At 42.3% G+C, this 23,023-nt stretch overlaps 4 protein-coding genes across 5 annotated transcripts; 2 read left to right on the forward strand and 2 right to left on the reverse strand.

Annotated features, from left to right (window-relative positions):
- Positions 1-6: 6 nt before the first annotated feature.
- Positions 7-8,340, forward strand: LOC118416115 (protein RFT1 homolog). The gene is made up of 14 exons (XM_035821188.1): positions 7-169; positions 751-836; positions 1,335-1,451; positions 1,937-2,126; positions 2,676-2,777; positions 3,219-3,353; positions 3,669-3,747; positions 3,998-4,048; positions 4,301-4,431; positions 4,893-5,037; positions 5,466-5,571; positions 6,074-6,202; positions 7,155-7,275; positions 7,875-8,340. The coding sequence occupies exons 1-14, from the start codon at positions 107-109 to the stop codon at positions 8,100-8,102; spliced, it is 1,683 nt and encodes a 560-aa protein (XP_035677081.1). The 5' UTR covers positions 7-106; the 3' UTR covers positions 8,103-8,340.
- LOC118416116 (cytochrome P450 2J2-like) lies at positions 8,170-12,903 on the reverse strand. The gene is made up of 7 exons (XM_035821189.1): positions 12,472-12,903; positions 11,708-11,850; positions 10,811-11,027; positions 9,779-10,062; positions 9,255-9,443; positions 8,672-8,807; positions 8,170-8,554 (listed from the first exon to the last, which is right to left on the reverse strand). The coding sequence occupies exons 1-7, from the start codon at positions 12,839-12,841 to the stop codon at positions 8,376-8,378; spliced, it is 1,518 nt and encodes a 505-aa protein (XP_035677082.1). The 5' UTR covers positions 12,842-12,903; the 3' UTR covers positions 8,170-8,375.
- Positions 12,904-13,859: 956 nt separating this feature from the next.
- Positions 13,860-19,360, forward strand: LOC118415126 (zinc finger protein 726-like). 2 transcript variants are annotated; one of them, XM_035819488.1, is made up of 2 exons: positions 13,860-13,963; positions 15,877-19,360. In XM_035819488.1, exon 2 carries the CDS (start codon positions 15,941-15,943, stop codon positions 17,153-17,155), a length of 1,215 nt encoding a protein of 404 aa, XP_035675381.1. In that variant the 5' UTR covers positions 13,860-13,963; positions 15,877-15,940; the 3' UTR covers positions 17,156-19,360. The 2 variants fall into 2 exon arrangements, with proteins under 2 accessions (XP_035675381.1, XP_035675382.1); XM_035819489.1 differs by having other exon boundaries at positions 13,860-13,958.
- Positions 19,361-20,268: 908 nt separating this feature from the next.
- LOC118416230 (zinc finger protein 667-like) lies at positions 20,269-22,413 on the reverse strand. Its single transcript, XM_035821314.1, has 2 exons — positions 22,366-22,413; positions 20,269-21,312 (listed from the first exon to the last, which is right to left on the reverse strand). Exons 1-2 carry the CDS (start codon positions 22,411-22,413, stop codon positions 20,269-20,271), a joined length of 1,092 nt encoding a protein of 363 aa, XP_035677207.1.
- Between the last annotated feature and the right edge of the window lie 610 nt (positions 22,414-23,023).

Raw genomic sequence — 23,023 nt, forward strand, 5'->3', positions numbered from 1 at the left:
CTGCTAAAAATTTTCAGTTTTGTACTTTGAACTCCGATCATCCAGTGCCAGAAGAAAGTTGGTTCTAAAGGCGTCCCCACACCAGCTCCTGGAATAGACGAGAATCATGGCGTCTAACAAACTTCTGGCGAGCGCTACAAAACAGGCATCTTACAACATGGTGCTTCAGGTTAGTGTTTTACATTATTTTCTTTCTTATGCATGAAACCTTTGAAAGGATTTATGAACTTGATTTGATCTAGAATACATTTGTATTTTCATTGATATCAAGTTGGTAAAAGCATATCTTGATTTTTGTGTGAGTTGGGGAGGTAAAAAGGTGAATGGGGGTGGAAGGACAAGGAAATGGGCTCTGCATGCCTTCCAATAATTATAAGCCCTTTCGCAGAGATCAGAACACATGTGCGGCGACAGGAATTCTAAGGTAATACGTCAAATGTAAAGGTCCCGAAAAAGAAGACAAAACCCGTCTGGACGATGTTATGCAATTATAAACAATGGTCGAAACAAGGACTGTTTTCTTTTTTGGGGGGCCTTTACCTATGACATATTACCTAGAATTCCTGTTGCTGCTCATGCGTTCTGATCTCTATGAAAGGGCTTATACTGTGCCCCAGGCACAGTGGAAAACAGCCCACTGCAGCTTCATTAAAGCCTATGTGCTACCTCTACCCTTTTTACCATCGAAATGAAACAGAAAAAGTTTATTGTTAGGATTTCAGATATCCTGTTTCTACTTTGTTGCCACAGGTGATCTTTCGAGCGATGACGTTCCTCCTGAACGCCTTCCTCCTACGGTACATCTCCAAGGAGATGGTGGGCGTGGTCAACGTTAGGTAAGCCAAGATGCACAGGTGTCAGGCAAGGATGGGTTACAGATGGGAGGGGGTGTAACAAACAACAGCATAAAGAAAAAAATCTGTGGACATGTGTGATGGCCTTAACCTCAGTGTGAAACAGTAGAAATGAGGCAAACACTGCCTTTCTGTCAACCACAATGAGAATAGCCATATATGGAGCATAGAGAGTGACTGTGTGTCTGACTATGTTTTTATTTTGCATTTCTACATTTTGATGGGGTTTGTTCTGGCTATGGGATCTTTCTATTTAGTCCGTCAAAATGGCCATAAAATTGTCTGTCCATAAATGTCCACAAGACTCCAGAAATATTACTGATTGGTGAATCTTGTGGAAAAACGTGATGTGGGCAATGGTGAATGTACAGACTTAACTGTATGCTGACTGCTGCCTACCCCTGTGTCAGGAATACCACCAGCAGTTTAATCAAATACTGGATACTACTTCTAACCCTTACTTCCCCCCCCTTCTCCTAGGTTGACTCTGCTCTACACAACCATCATTTTTGTAGCCCATGAGGCCTTCAGACGGGCGTGTCTGAGTGGAGGGGACAAACGCAACTGGAGACAGACGGTCAACCTGATATGGTGCACGTATGTATCAGTCTTATATCATAATGGTGCATATGATCTCATATCAGCTAATTTCTTACTCATACTAATAGGTTTCTAGTAGGAAATATGGTATGGCTCTGCTATATACAATATATGAAATGTGATGAATTTTGTCAGACTTTGGCCTTACCAATTTACTATGATTATGACTTGTCAGACAAATGGCCTTACTAATTAAATTTACTATGAAGTCGGTGCAGACATCTTCCATGAAAAAAATTTTGTCTTGTTCATTTCTGTTGTCTTTTATCAGAGTGGCTCTGTCAGCACTAGCTCAGTGACTGGGCACTGGTTTTCAAAGAGGCCCTAACAAAGCAACAATACTTTTAAGAACACCTGTACATCAGAGACAGATTGTTGTCCATAAGTACTGTCATTATCTGTGCCAAGTGAACAGCTCATGGCCTCTGTAAGTTTATGCCCAGCTCTACACACAGATATAACATTTTGTTGTTGTTGTGCAGTGTTCCCCTGGGGTTCGTGTGTACTGGAGTCTTCACCGCCGTGTGGCTGTACCTCCTGGAGCGCCCTGATCCAGACGTCATCCCCCACTACAGCGTGGGAGTGCTCGCATTCGCTGCGTCAGCATTTATCGAACTGTTCGCTGACCAGCTGTGGGTGATGACCCAGGCTCTGCTGTTTGTTAGGTTAAAGGTGAAGTTGGCTTTAGATTACAACCATGTTACTAGTATTTAAAACCATGTTACTTTCTAGCTAATAGAAGGAAATGACTTACCAGATTGGCTACAATTATAACAAATCCATGACCTGCAGCCTTCTTGAAGGAAAGTGACCCACTGACCTAACAGACAAGTCACATCAGCAAAGGATCACACTGTATGAGGGGAATTTACTCCCTTCTAGCTCCAGATGCCAACTTTCTTCAGAATCCTAATTTGGAATGATTTTGGTCAACTCAAATTGACTGTAAAAGACTTTTAGAATGGACGTTATTTCCTTCTTTTTGGATGAATTTCCTATAAAGAATCAAATCATGATCAAGGGCCAGGATTAACATTGTATATATTGCTACTATTGTTTCCACTGCCAACTGTTAGATCCTTAAACTCTGCATTTTCTTAGTTCAAAAGTTTTACAGTAAAGTAAAACAGTTACCGTTTTTCACCCTCCTTACTTCATGATGCAACTGCCTCTATGATATATAGCATTTCCCAATGTTTTCTCTCTCCGTGTTGTTTGCAGGTAGTGATTGACAGCTTGTGGATAGCAGTGCGATGTGTGACTACAGTCATCCTGGTGGTGTATTTCCCTCATCTGGGACTCATAGCCTTCTCAATAGCTCAGGTAATGCTGTGAAAACATTTGTATGTGTAACAGTACTGTGATTTTTATCTCTTTGTGTATCATGTCAATAAGTCTGATTAATTGAACAGCTTCAGTTAGTACAGTAAATTGTAAAACGGAAAGTGAAGGGAAAGTTTGCTGTGGATTTATTTTCGCAATTTTCACATTGACCTGTCATGTTCAAAATCATGACACCATGATTATGTGTTTCCATTGTATTACCATATATGATTGTATTGTATAGTTTCAGCTGCAAACTTGTGACACTGGGAAAACTGCTCTTTTCCCCCTCCCAAGCCAGGAAAATATTGAATTTACAGTAACTTGTTATAACACATTTAGATATTGACAGATAGGATGCATTTGTCCCTTGTTAAGCAATATTGGTTAAAATCTATAAAATTGTGTAATTTTGTGTTTATGTGATTAATTTGCCCACAGGTAGTGAGCAGTGCAGCACTGGTCCTGGCATACTACACCTACTTCACACACTACATCCGTACTGCATCACCTGATGACAGCTTCCCGTTAAAGAAAATACAAGACTTCTTCCCAACCTGGCCTACAGGAAAGAAGGTGACTGTTACAAACTATGTTAGACTTGAATCCAAATCAAAGTTAATTGGCATTTTATACATTGTATGTACATTATCTTACTGTTCTAAGTAAAAAAAGTGTTTGAAGTTAGGGTAGCTTGTCTAGTCAAACGTAACCATTTCTAGCAGCAATGGAGCACCATGAGTTTGGGCATCTGAAAAAATGTCTAAAGTTAGGGCATCCCCCATTTTGCCATTTCATTTAAGGGCACTTGAACTGTCCATAAACAAATATGCTTTTCTCTCTGGCTTATCTTTATTATGCACACTTTTTTCCTTCCATTTTTATTTTTAGCCGTGGACGAGCCCAGAACTGGCCAGACTGACATGGAGTTTCTTTAAACAGGGCATCTTGAAACAGCTTCTGACAGAAGGTGGGAACAAAGAACTGATAGTCTGTTTTGATATACATTTAATGTATGGATGGTAGAAATGATATATGCTGCTGTTGTCCTTTCCTCGTGTTTACAAAAACGTGGCATGTCAAAATCAAGGCCCTCCACAAAATATGTTGATGCACTCAGTCAATGTTGATACAGAGATGTTTAAACCATTTTGCTGTTCCAGTTAGTTTATAAAATGTAGTTTTGAAGAATCTGATTCAGATGGTCTTTTCATTTTCAGGTGAAAGATATGTCATGACCATATTTGATGTGCTGAGTTTTGGAGACCAAGGTAGGCATTCTAGATGCTTGTAATGAACTGATATATTATGAAATTTCCTAGGGTTATACAATAAATATTTTATTCGTCCTTTGGTATCTACAGTATGAGTATTTCTAATAGTAGAAATTATCTTTAAGTTTAACACAAATTGCAAAATTAAAGAACTAAGCAAGAGTTATGATATCTCTATCCTGTGTTGCCCTGCTTTATGGAGCTGCAGAAAGCTATGACATCACTGATTTTGTATCCTGTGTCTTGCAGGTGTGTATGACATCATAAACAACCTGGGTTCTCTGGCTGCCAGATTTCTCTTCCTGCCCATTGAGGAGAGTGGGTACTTGTTCTTTGCTCAGTCACTCAAGAGGGGAAAGCCAATCAGGGACCAGGATAAGGTGAGGGATAAGTGACTAGATTAAATACTAGTAGGCCAATCAGATAGGGGCAACCAGGTACAAGGTGATTTTGGCCAATCAGGTGGAAGGACCAAGGTAGATGAGCCAATCAGGGACAAAGGCAAAGTTAGCAATGTGTGTCAGCTCGTGGTGCTTTCCACTAGATCTAATTGAAACCTCTGCAACTCAGCTTGTATTTATGTATCAGTAGATTGACTGATTTATTGATTGATTGATTCCTTTGATTGATTATTTGAAGAATGTGCTTAGCCTATATGTAGTGCCTTTCCTCTTAGCAGACAAAAATGATCCCTGCTCTTGTGTCCAGGATGGAGAAAAGATGTTTTGTTTCCAGGAGCCCCTTACTCTTATGTCCAGGGTAGTGAGTGAAAATGTTTTGTTTTCCAGGAATCCCTTGCTCTTGTGTCCATGGTAGTGAGTGAAGATGTTTTATTTTCCAGGAATCCCTTGGTCTTGTGTCCAGGGTACTGCAGAGCCTGCTGAAGGTGGTGGTGCTGATTGGTCTGACCATCCTGGTGTTTGGTTACGCCTACTCCTTCCTGGCTCTGGACATCTATGCAGGGGAGATGCTCAGCTCAGGATCAGGTCAGGTCTTCCTGGAATTTAATTGAAAAGTACTTTCTTCTTTCTTTCTTGCTAACTAAAGAATTTCCTAGGAAATTCCTAGAATCATAAGGACATTCCTGGAGTCATTCCCAGAATATAAAGAACTTTTGTATAATCTAAAAGACAGTTTTTTAAGTCTTACAGACATTACTTGAATACATTCAAGGAACTTTTCTGAAATCTAAAGGACATTCCCAGAACCCTTAAGACATTCCTGAAATCTAAAGGAATTTATAGTGCCTCCTGTCTTTGGGTTTAATATCATCAGACTTAGGTTAGGTTTTGGACAAAAAGATAAAATGATTGTTTTCATAGTGCACTAGAAATGCAGTTTTTACACACTGGCTCGAAGGAGATGTTTAAAAAGTGAGTGTACCTAACTGTTATTTTACTACTCTATATCACAGGCCCCTCCCTGCTCAGGTGGTACTGTGTGTATGTCCTGCTCATCGCCATCAACGGGACCACAGAGTGTTTCGTGTTTGCAGCTATGAGTCAAGAAGAGGTGGACAGGTAAGGCTCTGTGTGTGTGTGTGTGAGTGGTCGTATGTGTGTGTGTGTGAGTAGTCGTGAGTGTATGTATGAGTGATCAAGAGTGTGCATGTGTGTGTGTGTGAGTGTGTGTGTGTGTGTGTTTGTGTGTGTGTGTTGTGAGTAGTCACGAGTATACATGTGTGAGTGGTCATGTGTGTTTGTCTTTGCGTGTGCATGCGTGTGTGAGTGCTCGTGTGTTTTATGATGTGTGTATGTGTGTGTATGTGTATGTGTGTGTGTGATGTGTGTGTGTAAATGTGTATGTGCATGTGTGTTTGTATGTGTGTGTGTGTGTATGTGCGTGTGTATAGGTCTACTGTTCAATGTGCTGTTCAGCGAGCTGTTCCTGACTTGTCACTGTTTCTTCCAGGTACAACAAGAAGATACTTGTATTCTCTGTGCTGTCCCTTGACATTGAGCCCCTTCTGCATGCAATATGCTGTTTGCTGTGTTTTTTCTGACTTGTCACTGTTTCTTCCAGGTACAACAAGAAGATGCTGGTGTTCTCTGTGCTGTTCCTGACCTCAGCTGTATACCTGACACGTTGGCTGGGCAGCGTGGGATTTATCTTTGCCAACTGCCTGAACATGCTGGCCAGAATTGTGCACAGGTATGTACTGGTACATTGGTCCAGTTATAGAGCATTTTCCCTCAATTTCTATGTCAATGACGAAGGCAAGTGCTGACTGCCATGTTGGTATCCTTGATTTGCACTTCATTGACATGCAGCTCAAGTGTACACAGCATTTTTCTGTTTTAACACTAGGTTTGTTAATCAGGTATGCTGGTTGTTGAATTAGACGCTGGATAGAAGTCATTTGGTAGGGTCAGAAAATCTCTAGCTGTCAGAAAATGTGTCTGCTATCATTAAAACTGCCAATAGCTGTCCTGGGATCATGTTAGTGTCCTTATATATTTACATATATATGTAACTATGTGTGTAGAACAGCAACAAGAAAGCTTCTGAAAAAAGCTGGCCGGTGCATATTTTGGAAAAAGCCTGGATGTTAAACAAATCACATGAAAAAAAAAGAGTTTTTAATCATCGAATTACTGCATTGGTCTGTCTTCTGTTAAAAAAACATTACATGAGATTTGTCTAACAAAGAAAAAAATTGTAACAAGTGGGGTTCGAACCCACGATCCACGGCTGCAGAAGCAAATTGCTATCTGCACTCAGCAACGTAGACCACTCGGCCATGCTGACTTGATTACGCAATCATGCGCATAGAAAGCATGCTATAGAAGGGTTTGGTTAAATTGACCGATCCATGCATCCATGCATCCATCCATGCATCCAAGCGAACGGTTGAACCAACCGCTTCTGTCGATTCAAAGCCGGTGCTACGCACCGGCAAAAATTCAAACAGAAATCTGACATGATGTATCTAAACATGTTTGGACTCTGTTAACAATGTTTTAATTTTCTTTAATCCTTTTTCAAAACATTATATGTAATTATGTGTGTAGAACAGCAAAAATAGAAACAGAGAACTGACATGAAGCATGGAAGCATGTTTAGACACTGTTTACAATGTCTTATCTTGTTGTTGTGTTTACAGTCTGTACTTCATGCTGGGTTACTACGAAGGCAGCCAGTGGAGACCGTTATCAGGCCTGGTGCCCAGTAGATGGGTGTCAGCAGTACTGGTGGTGTCCTGGGTGGTCACCAGCTACTCAGAGGTGGGTTACAGGCTTGGAAGAGAAAATGTTGCATAATGATCTTCCCTGTGGCCTTTTCCATCCTTCCTAAGGGGTTATACATAATAAAATGGCAAGCCAGCCTGTAAAAAGAGAAAAATTTCCCCTTGAGGTAATTGCAACCAATGAAACACTATGGTGGCCAAATTATTCTCCCTTTAGTCAGCGTAGTAAGTTTGGTAGAGACTAGCCATTTCTGTACCTTGAATTGGTCATGCCAGGTTTAGGCAGCATGCTGTAAAATTTAGATGTGTGCTACACTGCTGGTAGCGTGCTGTAATGTTTTTGAAGCAAAATTGTGGATATCCTGCATAAGGTAAGTATCAGTTTCCCATTACCTTTGTGTAAAAGATACTATTATGATCTACAGGAGCTGAAAAAGGCAATAAGCCAATAAGAAATGCTAAATGAAAATTGATTCATTATTGTCTATTGAAACAGAAACTCTACAATACATTTCTTGTTCATGTTCAACCATATCTGTGACTTGGAATCTTTTTTGATATGGTATTACAAAATGATGACTTCCAACAACACCCACTTGCCACATGTCTTTCATATTCCATCCATTCCTGTCCTAGATGATACTGTGTTGTGACCAGGGCTGGCCCTACGGGATCCTACACATTGCTGTCGGCGCAGTCTGTCTCTTGGTTGTCATGGCAACAATCGTACTGACGGAACGAGACCTGGTGTCGTTTGTCCATGAACAGTGGCTGTCCCGATCTCAACAACGTGATGACAAAAAAAGTAAACAGGACAACAAAGCGACAAATAGGAGACAGACAGATAGCAAGAAACAGTCATAGATTGATTTTAGGTAAAAATTTAATGCACCTGGTATATTGTTACCAATACTAGTCATAACAAATTAAATTCATTGAACTATTTTTCCATTCCAACAATATGAAATAGTATAAAAGATAGTAAAGCTACAGTATAGGTACAATATACTAGTTGTTGATTTTCCAATTCTGTGATCAGGAAACATTTGAAAGAGAAGCCTTGTTTACAATTTTGTAAGGGATTTAATTAAAAAATAAAAAATACATCCACATCATTGCAGTTTCTGCCATCACAACTCAACGTGGGATGGCACAGATCTTATGGGGATGGGGCGTTAGTGAGATGCGGAGTATTCCGTCGGTAGATACAGGAAGAGCGCCCTCTGGCAGCTTGAAGGTGAAGTTCTGCATCAGGCCGCAGAAGAGCAGAATCAGCTCCATCTTGGCGAGCTGCTCTCCAAGGCACACGCGCCGCCCTAGAAAGGAAACTACTGCATTAAGATATCTTATTATATTATGAACGGTACGCAATATTTTTAAAGAGACAACAACAACATCAAAATAGGTTACCAGGCTAGTTTTGCTGTACATACCTCCTGAAAACGGCATGAAAGAATGCGGCTTGCCGATGACATGTCCTTCTCCGTCCAGGAACCTGTCGGGGTCAAACCGGTCCGGATCAGGCCAGTATGCCGGGTCCGTGTGAAGGGAGTACAGGTTCGTCAACACCTGAATTACAGAGGAACAAGACAGTAGATATCGCAGGAAAGGACAGTCAATGAGATGACTTCTTCTGGGACCTTTTACCCAACCTCCTGTGGGTGTCCCCGACGCACGAATTTTCGTATGGTCACCTACATACATTTCCAGTTCAGTTTGTCCATTAATTTTTTCCACAACACAGGGTCTCTCCTTAGTGGTGCTTCCCAATTCCACAGAGAAACGGAAACAAATGAAGCAAAAGGAAATGCATTACAAGTAATAGTTGGGTGCTAACATAGATGCACAATCTGTATTTGTGCCTTAAACAGCTGCCACACAATATTAATTGGCTGGCCATGGCTCCGATCTTCTCCAAAACACGGAATTATATAGTCGCAAGGTCAAAATTTGAGAAGGTAGATAAGCGATGTTGTTTTAGTCTTTGAAGAAGTGGTCTGCGCCAGCTTAACCTACCTGTGTCCCCGCGGGAAGGTCGAACTGACCCAGTTTGACGTGCTGAGTCGTGGCGTGAGGAAGGCCCATTGGAACCGTGGTGCGGACCCGCTGGACCTCCATCACAGTCGCCTCTGTGTAGGGCAGCTGGGCACGGTGGGACAGGGAAGGCACGGTGTCTCCAATTACGTCATCAAGCTCCTGTTGTACCTGAGTGTGTTTGGGGGGGGGGGGGGTGTATGTGCGATGAGCAGTTGTGATTTTGAAGTCAACATGACGTAACCGTCTCACCTTGGACTTTTGATCAATATTGCTGCCGTCAGGTGTCCATAAGGTCACGTGTCAATTGATCATTTGGTCGCTCCTGAAGAAGGCTGAAGGGTAACTTTGAAAATTCTATGACTTTTCCTCATCAATTTGGTGTCAGAACGAATTGTAGCTAAATATAATCATTTCTGACACAACATGATATTTAAAATTCACAGAGATAGCTATTTATACCGACAACAATTCTATATTTCTATAAACGTTTGTGACAATCGTACCTTCTCCTGAATGTCCGGGTTCAGAGCCATGTACAGAAGGGCCCACCGGAGGGTAGTGGAGACTGTGTCGGTGCCGGCCACGAAGAGATTTTGCGCCATGTACATCACATTCTCCTCAGTCAGGTCATTCACCCTGCCCTGCTGCTCAACCTCGATCAGTGCGAAGTCGAGAAAGTCTCGCGGATTCTCGCGATCCAGATCCCGGCGATGGCGAGATATCTCCTCCCACAGAAACGCATCGATCTTCTCAGCGTACAGGATTGTGTTATTGACAACCTTGTTCACTGCGGAGCGAGATATAGTAGTAATCGGTAAACATATAACGACACTTTGCCGAAAGCGGGACGCGGTTTGGTTAATAGTAGCTTTGTACAAGTAACCTTAGCTAGCAATGAAGACAAATTGATATATCATCCAAAACAGTTTAATACCTCAATTAAGTTCATCTATCTTTTCTGACAGTCATCTTTCCATGTTGCCACGATTGAATCACTCCACTTCTTACAATACATGGGACGCTTTATTCTGAAATGCCTGCGAAGAAAATAATACTAAACAAACCAATAGCACAGCAATGTGAGAGAAGCGATGCTCTGGATGAGTCAACCGAAAAATTTCCCAACTATTTTAATGACGGTTTGGTATTTTTTTTATACTTTCATTTATCAACGTATATAAACTAAGCTAAGGTTTGCGTCAGGAAGTATATCCAACATTCATCCATATTTTCTTCACAATTAGGGCACGGTGTTGAGTACGGTATTATCACGGTTGTTACTTTGAGAAAAAGAAGTACAATACGTCGGCTCGCGGTTTTCACCGGCGGTGCATGCGCGAGGACATTGCTGAAGCCCCTAACTTGTGCTTGTAAACCTACCTTGTATACACCATGTAGTACATGTACGTATACACAGACGTGCCTTGTCAAAATGTACATGTTTTACGTCTCAGGGGCCTTCAATTTTGACACATTACCTATAATGCACCACACTGTGTAAGCGCAGTTCAATCTGCGAACTGGCTTATTCTTACCTCCGGGAACGAATCGCAGGAAGGGGAAGACACTGATGAGCTGCCCAGACAGGGACGCCAGGTTTATCTGTACCGACACGATCGCTTCAGCTATTTCCATGAACCTCTCGTCCCCGTACGCGAAGCGATGTCCAAACGCCATGGCGCAGATGACGTTGGCGATCGTCACTTGCAGATCACGTTCGGCGTCGAAAGGTCTTCCCTGGTACGCTGCAAACTAAACCGGACAAGGGTATTAAAGTGACACTCAATCATCTAAGTGTATCTCCCCTTATCCTAAGACTAAGTTACGACTTTCTGATATAAACGATTCGCTGATTCTTCATTTCTTGTTGAGTTGTGGCCAATTCAATGTTGGATGTACAAACTCTGAAGGGAGGACTTATTTTTTATTTACCTTTGTTTATCATTAATCTGCCTATTTTTGCTCATGTCAACAAATACTAGATATTTGTCTAAGTTTTGTTATCTGTAACGTTATTTACGTTTGTGATAAAGCGTTTTAGAAAAACATGAAGAGGACAAAAAGGCGGTCACATTTGTCGCAATTTTTTTTTGTCGTAGGGATTTTCTCTAGGATATTATTATAATAGTGAATTAAAACCTTTATTGTACTTTTTGCCCAACCGAGCTAAGTATATGTAACAACAAAGACAATACATACATTTAGATATGTATCACAGAGATCTAGTCTAACACAGAAGTTCACTATTTTCACTTCTTGGTAATGATGAAAAATGTAGGACTGTATGGTTAGCAATAGTCAGTTCGTCAAATCATACAGTAAATCGGAACTAGTTGAACATCACAGTTTAGGCGTGTTAAATGTTCTAGATAAAGCAAAAATGCTCATATTTGCTTGAAGCTGCAAGGCCTAAGAACTTCTCAATGTCTTACTCTCTCACACAAGCTCCTGCCTTCTTCTTGAATCTTTTCTTCGATGCTACCCTTCCCGACTTTCATGCCAAGGGTCTTCAAGACGGTGGTGGCAAACCTCTTCTTCTGCTTGAACTCTTCACCCCAGCGGGTACCCACAATGTCTGTATATTTGGAGTCATCAATAAATTGACACATAGCCGCCATATAAAGGACACTAATGTCACTATCGGTGAGAAAAATACTCCTTTGGCCGGCTGACTCCCCTAGCGTACTATTGACTCGATTCACATTGCCCAAGTTCTACAATTAGACCAGCACTGATCCGCGGAGCCTGGTAGAGGCTCTAAGGACACAGAAAATTTCATGGAGGATTACCGCGTACGCATTGAAGAAAAAGAAGATCATTTTGCTCCGGTGATGGTTCATGTCATGGTCACATAACTGATTCTGAAAATGGGAAGATTTACCACGTGGTAGCTTTCATTACACTTTCAACTTAAAAACAACGTTTCTGGTTGCTTTAAAAATCTAGGTATTGCTTGTCAATCTTGCTTTTTGTTTGCGCTCTCACACAGGAAGTCTGTAGGGAATGTCATTCATAAAATTTACATATGGGATGAGTTTAAAAAGCTAGTAAAATGACATTCAAATAACAATTGCCAAGTAGGTTTGTGTGACGCCTTTTGTGTCGCGGCTGTTTTTCGACGGTGTTTAAGGAATAAAGAAACATAACAGCTTAAGTACCAGATCTATGTTTTGTTAGGTGTGAATATTTTACTTACCTTTACCGAAGCCTGTAAGAAGGTCTGGTATGTAGTTCGGCGGCCTGGACGCGAATAGCTCGGACCTGTCGACCATGGCGTCCTTGACGGCAGCGTAGCCGTTCAGAACCACCACATCCTGCATTCCTATCCTGACGGTGAAGACGTCCCCGTACTGCCGCCTCCACGCCGTCAGCTGCAGGTGAGGCGCTCGGCCCAAGGCGAGGAGGTGCCCGAGAACAGGCACCCGTCCTGCCGGGTAGGGAGGCAGGTTCCTCGAACGTCTTAGATACAAGCACGCCAGAAGGAAAGCAAGACAGAACACAAGATACGTCTGAAAATTCAGACGAGAAAGCTCGAAGATTGCTAGATTGGGCACTACAGCCGCCATTTTCCTGCAAAGATAGAACACGTAGTTGTAGTGACCTTGGGTCAAGGACAGTATTTTCGTGACGTGACTGTAAACACCTTTCTGTGTCCTTGAATGGGACGGCCGGGCTATTAGGTTTCGGGATAAGGTTTAGTATGCCGACTTACTAGTCTTCATTCTGGCTGCCTCAGTAGGGCTGTCATCCCGTCACGAGCCAATCGAGTTGCCGACTACAACCAAGAAGCAACGTGATTGGCTAATAACTTCCTCTTAAGACAACAGAAGGGACTATCTTATTACGCAGCGGGAAGTTCGGATAGCAGGTCGGTACATCTAGCCTGAGTGCCATCCTCCATAGTGACCGCTTGCTCAGTACTTTCGCTGTACATCGGCGGCGTTGCTTCATAACGTTATACACCGAACGTAACATCATACACGCATTGGGCCTGGCACTATAGACCATTAGAGAGTTGGTTGTCACATTATCTTCTTCCGCTGAAGTGTCCAGATTGGTGGACATTGTACCGTTACGTATACAGATGTATCAATGGTTATACGCTGTACCAGAGTTGTGCTCTGTTATCTCTAAAGAAACTTTAGTCATGACTGCGACATCTGTGTGGCGGTAATACACAATGTATTTCAGGTATGTTTACTGCTAGTTCTTCACGTGCTTGTTGATGTTAAATAATACGTTATTGAAATATTTGATCTTGAAAAAATTATAAAACTTAGGCCTTGATTTACTTGTACTTGTCAGGTGTATAGAAATCGTTATGGAAATGTTATAATGTTAATTCTTTAGTATGCAGGCTTGGGTCTGTGTAATATCATTATGTATGCTTCGCAAATGATCTGGATAGCTAATCTCCAGGCAGATCTACCGGTGTCATTAGGAGTTTAAGAAGGCCAGCTATATAACGCCTTATGTCACCGGTAGATCTGCCTGGAGATTGCTGGATAGCACACTGTGCAAAATCGAGTCGCCCCTTAACCTTTCACCTTTGCTTCAAGAACGCGGCATTTCGGGATAGGAGAGCAAACGTTCACTCAGTATTCCCGATTGCTTTCTTAGTCAGCCGTCTGTGACTTGGCAGTTTGGGGAGCGCGGAGGAAAGTCATAGTTGCGGAATCACTGGTAAGGTGAGGAAAGACTTTGCACACTTCTACTAGTGACAACGATTGAGGAAAAGGGCGATAGTTGACTTTGAGCTAGATCGACTAGTTAGATATTTTCACGATTCTTTGCGGACATAGGAATAGAATCAGGCTGTTGCTAGGGCCTTTACACATCAACTAACTCTTCGGCACCAGAACCAGCACGCCATGAAGAAGCTTTGTCACAAAGAAGGACCTGTCTTAAACATACTCTAGCCCGCGCCTGTCACGCCGCAATCACCTCATACAGGTCTTCAGCAAGGACCGTAATACTATGCTTGCTTTCAAAGAACCGTTGGAACTCCATTTCATATACATGTACAACCACTCAAATACCAGATACGGCTAATTATAAGTTCAGGGAGGAGGTTTACCAACATCTGAGGAACCTGAAATAACTGTGCAGTACCACTCCTAATTCATCCCAACTAATCTTGCTCTGTATCTATCTCGATCCAAATCCAGATCCAGAAATAGCATAGCCTGGTATCCAGCCGTACTTCGATCTGTCCTCGCTGCAAATACACAGAGGACAGAAGATAGCATTGTCATGGAGATGACAATGCTATTATAGGCCAAAAAGTAGTTACTCAAGCAACTGGGTATGATTTTGGAAACTGTAAGACGTTTCAAATGCAAACAACATCCGTCGTTTCTCGTCAGTGACACCGCTTTTATGTTTGTTCCAGTATTTCCAGAGGATGAAGAATTGGAGATAAAAATGAGAATTTGGATACCAACAATGAATATTCAGTCCCTTCACCTCTTGTACCGAGGTCTTTTGTCTCCGCCAAAGCTTCTTGAAAAGAGCGCGGACAAAAGACTGAAAGGTTGAAAAGTTGAAAAGGGTTGTGCATGGTCGAGCGTTGCCTGTTAGTCCTTGGTAAAGCCTACGTCACATTTCTGAAACGGGGCCCGGCCGGGTAGCTTTTGGGAACAAAAAGTATGATATAAAAGACACCAAAGTAAACAAGACGTAAAGAGAATAGTCGTGGGTATTATTGGGTATATTTCTACCTATGCATATTTTTGTTTGTTTCCACAAACAGCCCGACCGGGCCCCGGTTTGGAACTATGACGCAGGCCTGAACAGAGAGCTTTGAATATACCCGCCGCTGCAGTATCCTCCGGGCGGTTTTCTACTAAACCGGCTTACTGATAGCAACCAGGTTATATGCTTACTTGTCGGTATTCTTAGGTTTCCATGGTAAAAAAAAGGCACCGTATTCGAAAATGACCATAACAATAACAAGGCCGTTCCAACTGTGGATTCACGTCAAAATGAATTTTGGGTAGTATATCAAAGGTGAAGGCCCCTAAACTAGAAAAGTTCTTGTCTAGACTACGTTCGGTACATGTCCAGATGTGTTTTGCTTATCATCAGTCTCAGGGACCATATAAATTACAATGCATTTCACTGCCTACACAGTTGGAACCACGAATCTCCGTATAGACTGGTCCGATAGCCCCATCCACCTTCGTCTAAACGTAGGAATATGAAACTAAGCATCTACATAGACTTCCAGCCACTTTTGCATTGGTCATTCTCTGTTTGGTCGAACTGCTGATTGCGATAGACAGTCAGGATTGGTCCACTTCACTTATAGATTTCCCCACGTCCCAAGCTTATGGTTTTTGGCATCGACTGTATATAACCTCATACATGAATTTTGACTTTCGCGTTGTAATATTGTTTTATCATTTTATCAGAACGTAACGGGCCAAGTATACAGCAACTGCGGATTGCGATAAACAGTAAGGACCCACTGCACTTCCCATTTTTTTCCAGGTCGCTTACTTATGCCCATGAGGTTTTTGGCATCACTTGTATATAACCTCATACATGTATTTTGACTTTCGCATTGTAATACTAAGTATTGTTTTATCATTTTTTTCAGAACAAAGGTACGCGACAAGGATACAGCAGCGCCAGGAGATACGCAGTCCGAGGAAACGGGCGTCATGGCGACGTGCGCTGGAAAAGGTGAGAGTGAAGGAAAAGTGAAGAAACTCACCTGTCAGTTCTGTGAGTACAAAGCAGTTAACTCATCGCGCTTAGAAGAGCACGTCAGGACCCACACCGGTGAGAGACCATTCCAGTGCCAACAGTGCGAGTACTCTGCTAGACAGAAGCGGGTCCTGGAGATGCACATCAGGATAAAACACACCGGTGAGAGACCGCACCACTGCAAACACTGTGACTTCTCAGCGGCAAGCAGTACTGTCCTCGCTAATCACGTTATGGCGACTGACACCGGTGAGAGGCCATTTCAGTGCGCTCTTTGTGACTTTTCGTCGATCTACAAGGCCTCCCTCGGGCGCCACATCATGGCCAAACACAGCAGCCACAGGCCGCACAAATGCACGGAGTGCGACTTTGCTACGGTGGGGAAAAGTATCTTGAAACGCCACATGGCAAATCACGCCGATGTCAAACCATATCCCTGCGATCTTTGCGATTATTCCACCAACACGAACCATAGATTAAAACGGCACATGGCAACGCACACGGGCCAGAGGCCACACAAGTGCGACTTCTGCGATTATTCCTCGGCAGTCAAGTCCTGTTTGAAACGCCACGTGCTGGCATTACACACGGGCGAGAAGACACAGAAGTGCGACGTTTGTGATTACACCGCAGTCAGCAGGTACAGTTTGAAACAACACGCGGTCAAACACACCGGCGAGAAGCCGTACAAATGTGACACTTGCGACTACGCCACAGCGGTGAAGTCAAGTCTTACTACGCACATGAAGAAACACACCGGGAAGAAACCTTACAAATGTGAGATCTGCGGTTATTCCGCGACACTATTGCAGTATCTGAAAAACCACATGACCAACCACACCGGCGACAAACAGTACAAATGTGAGCTATGTGAATACGCTGCGCCAACGAAGAAGAGGTTGCAAGATCACATGGCCAAACACAGTACCGATAAACCGTACAAATGTGAACTTTGTGATTTTCGCACGACTTACAGGGTTAATTTGAAGCACCACATGGTGACACACACTGGTAACAAACCTTATAAGTGTGACGCTTGCGATTTTTCTGCAGCGCACATGTCTAGAATGAAACGCCCGACATGGCCAAACACAGCGCGGCCGGAACACTGGACAAGACTCACAAGTGTGACGTTTGCGATTATTCTACAATGTTCATGTATAGATTGAAACGCCACATCATGGCCAAACACACTCGTGAGAAGCCTTACAAATGTGACGCTTGTGACTTTTCTACTGACCGAATAGAGAGGTTAGAGCGCCATATCCTTGCCACACACGCTGGTGAGAAACCGTTCAAATGTGAGGTTTGCGGGTATTCTACAAAAGCTAAAATAAACTTGAAACGGCACATGGCCAAACGCACTTGTGAGAGGCCTGACAAATGTGACTTTTTTTCTACTGAACGAACGGAGAAGTTAGAGCGTCATGTACACGCCGGTGAGAAACCGTTCAAATGTGAGGTTTGCGGGTATTTTACCAAAGCTAAAACAAACTTAAAACGGCACATGACCACCCACTCAGATGAGAAACCGTACAGGTGCGAGGCGTGCGGTTTTTCTACAGCACTATTGGATACTTTGAAAAGGCACATGGCCACACATACCGGTGGGAAGCCACACAAATGCGACCTTTGCGACTATTCTACATCGTTTAAGCCAAATTTGAAACGACACATGGGTACCCATACCGGTAGAGATAAGCCATATAAATGTGAAATGTGCGATTATGCCGGAGCTGAAAAGACTACCTTAATAATAGCACACATAGCTGTGAAACACTCTGGTGTGAAACCATACAAATGTGGCGTTTGTGACTACGCCACTGCAGTGAGATCTAATTGGAGACGGCACATGAAGAGACACACTGATGATAAACCTTAAAGTGGGCTCTCACTGCACTTGGGGCATCGGTGCGGCACTACGGGGTTCTTTCACTGCGGTAAAGGTTTTGTTATTGTCTCGATTTTTGATGATATAGATTTTGAATAATACGTAAAGGTATGACTGAGAAGACACAAAACGGAAGAAAATTCGTTCTTTATCTATGAAATATCACAAAGTGATCTACGAACCCTGCATGCGGCATGGCCGCACCGGTGCCTCAAGTGCAATGAGAGTGCACATTTAGAAGTTGATGTTCACCTTCGCAGACTTCTAGAAGTCTAGTAGTGCTGGTTTTTCTTTTTTGCGTTAGGCCTTGTTGATTTGATTATATGGATGGCATCCGCGCGCACATCAACTTTCGGCCGTTTCCAAAAATAAAAAAGATAAACAAATGTATGCTGTGGATTGCAAAAACTAATATCGGAAAATGTATACTAATGTCATGAAATATTCGAAGGTCAAAGAAGATGTGAAAGAACAAAAATGAAGAAGCTATTGTTTGGTATACTATATTCTGTGTGTCCAGTCATTTGTTCAACCTTCCCGATCACTTAGATTTCATAATGAAAGCCTCAGTTTTTTTTAGTTCCCAGGGGATGTCATCCATATAATCAAATCAACATGGCCTTAGTAAGCACGGAACTCCCTCTCTCGGCACCGCATGATCTGCTTGGGGATTAGTTACACCAGGGCCTTTGCTTGACACATACGGACGGCAGGTCTGGCGTGAGAGGACGGTGCGGCTATTTGAGAATTTACGTCTACTTTTGAAACGAACATGGACTGATTAGGAGAAATAAAAGACGAAATGTTCGTATTTGGACATTGTTTATTGCAAGTATAGTCCTCTGCATGTAGTTATACTACTTACTTTGAACTACCGCAACAGTAGACCTTGTTTGCCTCTTACTCTTAGCGGATCGGAAATCTGTAAATACAAAAATTTATAATAACTTGTCTACTTTCACCCCAAACATAGCAATATAACATGGTTATGATGTTTAATAGTTCAATGGTTAACGTGTCATTTACAAAATTGTTATACCTAACATAGTCTTCTTATACCAAGGGCATAGACCAAATAGTATAGTGAGAAAATTGCGCCAGAGAACGGATATTTGGTGCATGCAGGTTGTTTAACTTCGATCTAGAGCGTAACAAGTTGTGTCACGTGATTTAATTGCAAATTCTAGACGCTAGTTTCTTTATATCACTACCCTGGATGTCTAGTATAGCATTAAGGTGTCTTATACTTCAAGTATCTAATCTCCAAGCAGATCCTACAATGGCATAAGATAGTACCAAACTGGCCAGGAGATAGTCAGCCAAGAGGTGACCATTTGCCATGTAGCAAAACACACTCCTAAGCCATCTTCACTCCTCTGCCAGCTTTCGATATCTTATGCTACCGTAGGATCTGCTTGGAGATTATCAAGTATCTACACTTTTATATCTACACTTACAGTGTAAGAAGTTTGATTGATCTGAATACACTAATAAAGTTCAACTTATGATCTGAAAGTTTTTTTGTGAACCCTTTTTCGTCTGTTCATAGTAACGTTTGAGGTTGGCTTATCTTCACTCTGTCACTTCGCTCACACGGTTGTTCAAGGAAAATCTAAAAGCTTTCCGAGGACATATGACGCTGTGGACCTCTAGTTATTTGATGGAATTGGTCTATAAAAGAACGATTGCCATGATATCTTGAAAAAAATGAATCCAGACATAATGAAATCAACTTCATTTTATTTCTTGTAGTATGTTTAAATACATTTGTTAATTCTAATGAACTGTGATAAAAACAGATTTTTCTTGATATAAATAGGTGGGTAGAATAAATATTTATAAATAGATGGGTAAAATAAATATATACGATTTCGTGCAAAAACAGTGCAGTTCCGTTAATTCTATATATCAGCAATCTATATCTCCTAACAACATGGGTAAGATGTAAAAATCAGAAAATGTAAACCTTTCATGTTAAAGGAAAAAAAGTGAAAACAATTTCAATCAGAGATAATTGCTGAAAGACGAAGTAAATACACTAAGAAAAATGTTCAACAGTTTTTAACTTTAACTATGTTTTAGTTCCAACAAATGGACACTGCTGAAAAAAGAGAAGCCAATATTTGACTTAAGTTTATCAACACTCGACAACAGACAAATAAACATTATATCATAAAAATCTTAGACTACTGTTTTTACAGTGAGGAAAATTACTATTCAAAACTCATTGCTTTTGGGTACAAACATATTGAACTGTTTCAAATAGTATGTAGTGATGCTGCTCTCCTTTGTGTGCTTTTTACCATGGAGACTCCTGTTTGCTATGTGAGAACTTTTATGTTAACCATCATCATATTAACATTGGCTACCTTGGTGACTAATAGCAATGACTCATTTATATCCATCTCCATCACCTTTGACCTCTGACACTTTGGGGTCAGATGGGTCAAGATCACTGCTGTTGACATTGACTTTTGACCCCTCAGGGATTGGACTGCCATGGTCACTGCTGTTGACATTGACTTTTGACCCCTCAGGGATTGGACTGCCATGGTCACTGCTGTTGGCATTGACTTTTGACCCCTCAGGGATTGGACTACCATGGTCATTGCTGTTGACATTGACTTTTGACCCCTCAGGGATTGGACTACCATGGTCACTGCTGTTGACATTGACCTTTGACTCCTCAAGGAAACTGCCATGGTCACTGCTGTTGATATTGACCTTTGACTCCTCAAGGAGACTGCCATGGTCACTGCTGTTGATATTGACTTTTGACCCCTCATGGATTGGATGGCTATGGTCAATGGGGTTGACATTGACTTTTGACCCCTCATGGATTAAACTATCCTCATAACTGCTGTTGACAATGACTTTTGACCTTGTGGGGATGGGAATCCCATGATGACGGCTATTGTGGTAGTCCAGTGCATGCTTCTGTCTTCCCGAGTAGTCGCACTTGTCACACTTGAAGGGTTTCTCATCCGTGTGGATGCGTATGTGCACCTTCAGGTTCTGCACATGTTTGAATCGCTGTCCGCAGTACTCACAGATGTACCTGGTCTCGCCGGTATGAACCACCTGATGCTTGGTCAGGTCGTACAGGTGTTCAAACCTGATGGTGCAGCCCTCCCAGGGGCAGGCTATGGGCAGGTGGTCCCTGTGCTGGGAGTAGTGCTTGTTCAGCTGTGGCCGGGTGGAGAAGGTTGCAGAACATGTCTGGCAGTAGCCTGTCCACCGGTACACTCTCTTGGACCGACACACGTGCTTGTCAAGCACTTTCTTCTTAGAGCAGGAGAACTTGCACTTGGGGCACCGGAGCATCTTGTGGATTCGGAGGTGGTACATGACGGCTGTTGGGGTGGCAAATTCACGGTCACACATGTCACAACTGTATGTCGCAGTGTCGGACTGAGTGAAACCCTTCTCGTGATCCTGTACATGGGATTGATACAGGGATTTCGCTTTAAAGTCCTTGTTACAAGTTTTACAGGTGTATTTTTCATCCTGAGGAGGCAGGGTTGACTTCAATGGTGGAAATGGGATGGTGCTTTCTTTCCTTGGAATGTTTTCTTGAGTTTGAATGACATTTTCTTGCAGAACTTGGTGTGTGTTTTCCTTATCATAAGACCAACCAGTTTTACAGGCGTACTTTTTATCCTGAGGAAGCAGGGTTGACTTCATTTGTAGAGATGGAATAGTGCTTTCTTTCTGATGACTGAGACTTAAGTTTGCTGGGTGTGCACTGATTGTGCGTCCACTGTTTCCTGTCCCTGCTTTCATGAAGATGATGATTTTTTTCCTTGGAATGTTTTCTTGAGCTTGGAAGAAGTTTTCTTGCAGAACTTGAGGTGTGTTTTCCTTAGCACAAGACCAAGCTGTACTGTCTTCCTGATTTACAACAATCCCCTTTCCAGAATCTGTTTTCCTTTTCTTAGACAGGGTTGACTTCAATTGTGGAAATTGGATAGTGCTTTCTTTTGATGGAATGTTTTCTTGAGTTGTCGAGGTTTCTTGCAGAACTTGGGGAATGTTTTCCTTAGCACAAGACCAAGCTGTACTGTCTTCCTGATTTACAACAATCCCCTTTCCAGAATCTGTTTTCCTTTTCTTAGACAGGGTTGACTTCAATTGTGGAAATTGGATAGTGCTTTCTTTTGCTGGCATGTTTTCTTGAGTTGTCAAGGTTTCTTGCAGAACTTGGGGAATGTTTTCCTGCATTATGGACCCAGCAGTACTGCCTTCCAATTTGACATCAATTTCCTTCTCAGAATCTGTTTGCCTTTTCTTGGAATTAAAATAAGACTCGTGTCCTGTTTTCTTTTTCTTTGACCGACACACATGCTTGTCCATTACCCTCTTTTTTGAACAGACAAAATTACAGTTAAGACACCTGAGTCTGTTATGTATGCGCAGGTGGTACAGGACGGAGGTTTGGGTGGCAAATTCCCGATCGCATGTGTTGCACCTGTACTTCGTGTCATCTACCTGGGTGAAACCGGGCTTCTTCAACTTAAAGTTCTTGTGATCTTCCATGTGGGAATAATACAGGGATCTTACTTTAAACACTTTACCACACGTTTCACAGCCAAACTTCTCATCTTGAACTGGCTGCTGGGTAAAGTTCTGCTGTAGAGTTGTTGGTTTGATGCTTTCTTGCAAAAGTGGTGTGGTCTTCCCCTGAGGTTTTGTAGTATTTTCTTGCCTGCTGTTTTCTCTCAGAAATGGGGTGATGTTTTCCTGTAAACTACATCCGGCAGTGTCCTCTTGTTTCACAACCGTCCACTTGTGTGTGCCTTCAAACCCCACACTTCTGGGCTGTTGTATGACAGACAGCGGCACAGCAAACCGAAAAGGGTCTATATCACTACCTCTCCTCCTAGACTCCTGTATCTGGGATGTTTGGATACCATCTTGGTCTATTCTGGCAGCATTTGGCTCAACCAGTCCTACAGAAGGGCTATTGTTAACATAGTTATATGGGAAACTGCATTGTGAAGGATTATATGCAAAAGGATGATACCATGGGCTTGATCCAGTCCAGTTTTGTTGGCTAAATGGTAGATTGTTTTGAACAGGAAACCCATACACGTGTTGGTGTCCTTGTGTCATCATTAAAGTCTCCCAGTGCCTTTGGTAGTAATCT

Source organism: Branchiostoma floridae, chromosome 5 (genome assembly GCF_000003815.2).
Source record: "Branchiostoma floridae strain S238N-H82 chromosome 5, Bfl_VNyyK, whole genome shotgun sequence".
Taxonomy (NCBI): domain Eukaryota; kingdom Metazoa; phylum Chordata; class Leptocardii; order Amphioxiformes; family Branchiostomatidae; genus Branchiostoma; species Branchiostoma floridae.

Excerpts from the sequence above, each read along its gene's own strand:
- LOC118416230 (XM_035821314.1), bottom strand. The coding sequence starts at position 22,413 with ATGGAAGATCACAAGAACTTTAAGTTGAAGAAGCCCGGTTTCACCCAG. Across the intron at positions 21,313-22,365 it reads AGAAGCCCGGTTTCACCCAG|GATCACGAGAAGGGTTTCAC; the intron begins GTAGATGACACG and ends TCCCATGTACAG.
- LOC118416115 (XM_035821188.1), top strand. The coding sequence starts at position 107 with ATGGCGTCTAACAAACTTCTGGCGAGCGCTACAAAACAGGCATCTTAC. Across the intron at positions 3,748-3,997 it reads GAAACAGCTTCTGACAGAAG|GTGAAAGATATGTCATGACC; the intron begins GTGGGAACAAAG and ends TTTCATTTTCAG. Across the intron at positions 6,203-7,154 it reads CTGGCCAGAATTGTGCACAG|TCTGTACTTCATGCTGGGTT; the intron begins GTATGTACTGGT and ends TTGTGTTTACAG.
- LOC118415126 (XM_035819488.1), top strand. The coding sequence starts at position 15,941 with ATGGCGACGTGCGCTGGAAAAGGTGAGAGTGAAGGAAAAGTGAAGAAA.
- LOC118416116 (XM_035821189.1), bottom strand. The coding sequence starts at position 12,841 with ATGGCGGCTGTAGTGCCCAATCTAGCAATCTTCGAGCTTTCTCGTCTG. Across the intron at positions 11,851-12,471 it reads TCTTACAGGCTTCGGTAAAG|ACATTGTGGGTACCCGCTGG; the intron begins GTAAGTAAAATA and ends CCAAATATACAG. Across the intron at positions 8,808-9,254 it reads ACCTTCCCGCGGGGACACAG|GTGTTGACGAACCTGTACTC; the intron begins GTAGGTTAAGCT and ends TCTGTAATTCAG.